Below are 6,576 nucleotides of genomic sequence, written 5' to 3'. Positions count from 1 at the left end.
TTCACCCCCACCCCCACCCCCGCCCTCGCCTCCGTCAGCCCCGGGAGCTCGCCGCGCGTCGGGGACCAGGAACCTCCGGCACTGAGATGTGGCCGTGAGGCGTCGGTGGGCGGCGAGGAGAAGCTCGGCGGCGCCCGGGAGCGGGAGGGCAGTGCGGCCGGGGGAACGGGGCGGAGGGGCGCGAGCTCTCGGCGCCTCTCCCCCGCCTCCTCCTCCTGCTGCTGCCCGTTCCGTGCAAGCAGCAGCCGGAGCTGCCAAGCACCAGGGCCGTGGTGATGTCGTCGTCGTCGCCGCCGCCGGCGGGGGCTGCCAGCGCCGCCATCTCGGCCTCGGAGAAAGTGGACGGCTTCACCCGGAAATCGGTGCGCAAGGCGCAGAGGCAGAAGCGCTCGCAGGGCTCGTCGCAGTTCCGCAGCCAGGGCAGCCAGCCGGAGCTGCACCCCTTGCCCCAGCTCAAAGGTAACCTCCGAGGGCGCAACCCGGGGAGGAACGCGGGGGCTCGCCTCCGCGCCGCCAGAGTCATTTCTTCATTTCTTTCTGGGCGTTCCTTCTGCCCCGCTGGGGCTCGGAGTGTGTGAGTCGCGTTCCCCATGCTTCCTTCGCGTCCTCCCACCCGCTTTGATTCAAACAGGTTTGCTGTTAAGAGCCTTGCTTTTCTCACTTCTGGGTTCACCTCAGCTCTTCCGGTCTTGGAGGAGGTCAGCACCCCTCCCCACCTGCGCGCTCTTTTACCTGCCCTTGCGACTGGAACTCTCCTCTTGCGGCCCGAGGGGTAGAGTTCTTCACTCTTCTTCCCCTAGCCTTGCCCTTCCCCATCTTGCTTTAACAACCTCTTATGTTCCGACCTTCCCTTTCTGAGACCTGCCTCCTCTTTTCGGCCACTCTTAGCCAATCCTTTACTTTTCCAATTATAAAGCGCCTGTACGCACTCTCTCCCTAACTTTCCTTCCCATTGATGGTTCCTAAGAGTCTTACAGACCAGGACTCCTAATGCACACACCGGTTAGGAGTTACCTGGCCTTTAGATTTATTTATAAAGAAAAAGCCTAAAAAATCTGACCAGTGTAGTGTCTTACTTACTGGGTCATTAGATTTAAATGTTCCCTTTAGCCCAAAGAATAGAAAGACTTAAAATACTTTATCGTCTGAGAAGATACACACGGTAAACTTGGAGAGGTGTTAAGGAATAGACAGTGTCGCTTTGCAATGGAATGGGAACTTAGTTCGCCAAGCAGTGATTCCAGGGACTTTGTAGGTTTGTACAGTAATTCAGATTGGTATCCGTGTCAATGCCTTGCAAGAGAACTTGGCAGTCCTTTTGGCTCACTCCTTTTTCCCACTAGGTTTAGAGGATTAAAAAAAGAAAGAAAGAAAGAAATTGGTTCTTGGTGTTCTAGTTTATTCTTTGTGGATTACTACCTTTTAATTTTATAATTTTAATGTCTTTGCTTTTTGTGAGATAGGCATCATCCTGGAACAAGATGATAATGGTCCTAAACATTTGACATTTTTTTTCGACAAAAGAAACCTGATAGAAATCTAGATCATCTGTTTTGCAAGGCCAGGAAATGAAAAGTTCATACTGAAATAGATAAATGGTCAGCAGGTTTTTCTATCAGTTTGAAAAAGCTCCAGCATCCCCTTTAAGGCCAGTCTGGTTCTGATTTGTCTTTGGGCGTATGAATCCAGCCTTAGTTTGGCTAAGAGTCTAAAGAAAACCCCAGATCAAATCACAGTTGACCTGCAATAGCTCTGGAACCCCATTCAGATCCTACACTGCCCTGCCTCTTGGGGTGCTTCTAAATTAAAGACATCCCACAGCCAGAATCAAACTGACTTTTGAAAGAAGGTTTTATTTAAGATGTGTAGCCTGTGGTACTGCATTTATCATTTGCTATTAAGCATACAAAAATTGTGAAAATTTACATAGCATAGTCAAGGGTAGACCACAATGGTAGGCATTGCCAAGACTAATACTTGAGTGATGTCATAGCTATAAAAGAATATCATCTTACCTATTAGGACATTGAACTACTGTTCATGAATTTAAAATTTTAAACTTAAGTAAAACAGATATTTTTACCTTTTTTATTTTTTTTCATTAAATTGGCAAATTGTTTTTGCAGTTTGAAGGTTTGGTGCTAGTGTTTTTCTTTCATGTTTCTTTAATATGCTTTTTAGTAAGATGTTCCTTATATTGTCTTTTTTAGTATCATATTTACTTATATTTAATAAAAATAATTGAATATTAGATATATGGTTGCTTCAAGCCAGGAGATGCAATTTTAATATATTTTGTTTTTAAAAGCCTAGCAAAAATATGCAGAGTCAGTATTCATCCAGGTTTCACGGTGTATAGTTCAACAAGTTGAAGGTGCCATTGAATGTTTTATTTATAGTATTTTGCTCACTAGTAGAGAAAAAAATAAAATTGGAACTTTAGTTTTATTCTATATGTTTTACATGAAAATATAGTATTCTTTATAAGGAAAGTTACGTATTCAGGATAAATTTATGTAAATTTAATTGAAGAATAAGATTCTTACTTAGATTACCCACTAGGAAAAACTACTTTTACTCCAGATGCCAAAATGCTTGAAAAGTGGTTTTTTAAAAATTCAGTTGTTTCACTTGGTACTTTGGCAGTGTCTTTGATACCACAACGTTGAGTGCTTTTTCTGTCGGTAGTAGTTTTTTCCATTTGTGGCCTTAACAAAAACCAGTGGAAAGCCCTGTAATACATGTATGAAGGAGAATTTTTCTTCCTGCTCTGAAATATAATCTTGCTGTGGAGTGATTCAATGTCTGTGGCCATCCAAAATCTTTTAAGTGTTTATGCCAACCTGCTTATGTTACACTTTGTCCACATGAATCTAAACTGGAAAGGTGCCAGCTATTTTCCTTAAAGCGTGCTGTGGGTAAAGAGTAACAAAATAATCCCACTTTTTAATCTATAAGAAGTTATTCGTGTGAAATAATTTAGTAAGTGGGTTGCAGGATTTTAATGGTGAAAATGTTCCGAGAAAATTCTGTTTTATTACAGAAAGTATTTAAAAAACAAGCCTTGTTAAAAGGATGTTTTAAAAATGAGAAACTGTTATGTGGGTCATCAAACTTAACTGCCTTATATTTTATAGCTTAAAAATTTTTTTTTCCAAAATACTTGAAATTTCTTATGTTAATTCTGTAAGTTCCTCTGAGAACTATGTATTAGAAAATAAAGGTAGAAACATTCTGTCAATCATTTTTTTCTGTATTTAAATTTACATTAGTATAGTACTTAATTTTTCTACCTTAAACTTTTGGTCTGGTGACCAACAGTTAGGAGACTTTTAACTTAAAAAAAAAAAATCAGTTAATTGGAAGCTTTTCAGTCTGTTTAACCTTTTTTGTGTAAGTCTCTAGAAGGATTGGTTTGGTAAAATAGTAGATGCCATACAGTTATATAACATTTAGCATTTACAAATTATTTTACACTTTTATTTATATTTTTAAATTATAAAACCAGTATTGCTCATAATAAGTGAAATAGTCCAAAGTTGTGTAACATCTAATCCCCGATATCCCTTGCTTTTTCACACCTAAGGTAATATTGTGACAATCCATAGCTCAATGTATTTTTACAAAAATTTTATTTCATTGTGTTATCCCAGCAACTCTGTGCAAGACCAGTATTATTCCCAGATGAGAAAGCTGAGGCTTAAACAGCTTAGTTTCAGGCCTGTGATTACTTATCTGGATGGTGTTGCACCTGACACCGGTACCCAGGTTAAATGATTTCAGTATTTTTGCTGTTATCCTGCTTTGTGAAATTTGAGCAGTATGATAGAGTTGGGTCATTGGGGTCAGCCCTGGGTCAAAGGTAAAATTTTAATCTTTCTGAGTTGCTTTCCTTATCTCTAAAATGGGGATAATACCTTCTATCTCCCCAGGATTTGGGGGATTAAGTGAAATAATGTAATTAGTGCCTAAAAATAGGCAAAGAATGTTAGTTCCCATTCTCTTTGATATTTGAAAATCCAGATCAAAGGTATTTTCTAAATGAAGGATTCACATAAATAGTAAACTTTGCTAGTGTACTTAATGTATAATTTGTTTATAATCAGTCTTCACATATGGTTTATGTGAAATGAGGTGAAGCTGTAACATCAGCATAAGTGTGGATGTGGAAATAGGGTAGAGTGACTATTTAAAATATTGAAAGTTGTAGTTAGAAGTTTTTTATCAAGCAGAGAAATTGAATTAACCAGTAGAATTGTATAGATGTGCATTTCTTATGGGAGACAGCCAGTAAATAGCAAAGGACAGAATGAAACTGGCTTTGAGATTGAAGTACCCTTCAGATGAGGTAAAGAACTTACCAAGTTTCCTCAGTAACAGTGAGGTATTGAGTCCAGTAACAGTGGTGCTCATTTGAAGTGCTTTGCTTACCTATAGGGAAACACAAAATTTTGTTTTTCTTGATGTATGTGGTCTTTTAGGGTATCTGGAACAAGAACAATGACACGATTTGAAATTTCATAACTAACTTTTTTGTGCTGGTGAGGGACACTACTGACTGAACTTTTAAGGTTTATAGATTTCTTTCAAAATTAATTTCATTCCATCTAAACCCAAAACCCGTTTTAGTAATTGGGGTGGCAATAAAGGAGAGTTGAAATTCATCTGAATATGTTAAAAATGTTTGTTTACAAAGGGATATAACATTTTACCTATTTTAGGACTGTCTTCTGGAAGTAATATTATATTTCTTCTGGTAGACTTATTTTTAAATTTTTAAAAACTTTTTAAGGATATACTTCTAGAGAAATTAATATAGTGTCTGTTGCTGGCCTTCACATGAAGGAAAAACTTCCATTTAAGTCTAATTTAACATCTTCAGAATTCCTATTTAGGGTCAAATTTCTTTTTCCCCCAATGTTATTACCTCCTCTGATTATTAATTGAATTTTGGATCCTTTTATGAAGTGCCTGTAAAGTGAGAATCCAGTAAAATGTATTTAAGTAAAATAGTGTGATCACTGGGATAGAGTACCATCCTGTAAATAGTACACTTAAACTGTCTTCCTGTATCATTGATGAGTCACAGTTGCTTTGGGCTAGTTGTTTAACCCCTTTGACCTTCAGTTTAATCATTTTTACTTGTAAGAATAATATTTTCCCCTGATAAAATCACAAAAATGAATTAGTCTTTAATGAGGTATTGCCTCTCTTTGGATGACAAAGAGAGGTTTATCAACAAAAATCATACATTTGGGAAATAATAGATTTTTGTGTGTTTTTAAAATTTTAACTTTTTAAATTGTAAAAAGCTGGGGATATAAACTACCTTATTTTTATTTTATGTGTTTAGCAGTGTTCTCAACCCTGGCTGTGCACTTAGAGAGTTTTAAAAAACATCAGTGCCTGGGTCCTACCCTCAAGTGATTCTAAATAAATTGGTCTAAGGTAGGATGCAGGCATTTGTATTTTTGAAAGCTCCTAGGATGATTCTGATATGCAGCCAGGGTTGAGAATCACTGGTTTGGCATTATCTGTCTATTGATTTAATTCATTAATTGAGACTTTGTCCTTTTCTCTGGATACTCGCGGCTCATTACCCAGCCTATTAACGTTTCCTGCCCTCACTTCACCTCGTGCTATTTACTTTTCACTCTCTTAACTTTGCTGCCCCCTATGGCTAATCAGCTACTTTCCTGAAGGGGATAGTGCTCTTGGATTCTGGAGTTTTAGGTGTGATGAGTTGATTCTATTGGATTTTACTGTAGTTATCATAATTAAAACTCAGCTATTATCCTTTGATACAAGGTGGTCAAGTTTTTTTTTTTTTCTCTTGTGACTTTCAGAGCTGTGACTGAGCTGTCAAGTAAAAATGAGAACATATGATAGCAGTTTGCCTAGTTTTAATCCCATCATTCAGGGTGGCATGATAATCCCAACCAATTTGGAATGTAAAGCTGATATTTGCTATATGTTCACAGCATTGTTCTTGCCTCTTGAAGATTTAGAACTAATATTACTAGTGTATATGTTGACTATTAGGTGTTGAACAGATGAGATATTGTTGATCATAACTGTCTTTGGTCATGCCTTATATTTATTTAGCGTCAAGTAATGTTTTTCTTGTGGTTGCTTTGGCAGCACATATACTAAAACTGAAACTATTGAAGATTAGCATGATTCCCACCCAAGGATGACACACAGATTTGTGAAGTATTCCAGATTTTTGCAGAATAAACAGGGCATTTTAGAAAGAAAAAGAAAAAGAAAAAAGAAATGTTTTTCGTCAGAGTGTTTTTACATCTATCATCTTAATCTTGACGACAGTTTTTTACTGAAGGTAGGGCAGCAAGGACCTGGGGCCACTTATATTCCATAACTCTCTTTTGTCTTTGGCCTTTCTGCTAACCAGTTTGAATGATACCTGTATTTGTTGATTTGTTGTGCTGAGTCAGTGATGTTCTCCCTCCAGAATGAGATGGTAAAATTTTTGTGAAAGCAGAAGTTATCTGTGTTTTCATATCCTATTATAGTACCAGATACAGTGTTCTGTGCGTAATAAGTGTGGTCGTGTAG

At 38.1% G+C, this 6,576-nt stretch overlaps 1 protein-coding gene across 1 annotated transcript in view; it reads left to right on the top strand.

Annotated features, from left to right (window-relative positions):
• Positions 1-275: 275 nt before the first annotated feature.
• The window catches only part of PPP2R5A (protein phosphatase 2 regulatory subunit B'alpha), a 102,549-nt gene continuing 96,248 nt past the window's right edge, over positions 276-6,576 (top strand). Inside the window, exon 1 of the mRNA XM_007451329.1 lies at positions 276-459. Within this exon, the coding sequence (XP_007451391.1) occupies positions 276-459 (184 nt within the window). The remainder of the gene's footprint in view (positions 460-6,576) is intronic.

Source organism: Lipotes vexillifer, unplaced genomic scaffold, assembly GCF_000442215.2.
Source record: "Lipotes vexillifer unplaced genomic scaffold, Lipotes_vexillifer_v1.1 scaffold570, whole genome shotgun sequence".
NCBI lineage: Eukaryota > Metazoa > Chordata > Mammalia > Artiodactyla > Lipotidae > Lipotes > Lipotes vexillifer.
The sequence above is the reverse complement of the archived record's forward strand: the minus strand, read 5'-3'. Positions and strand labels throughout refer to the sequence as shown.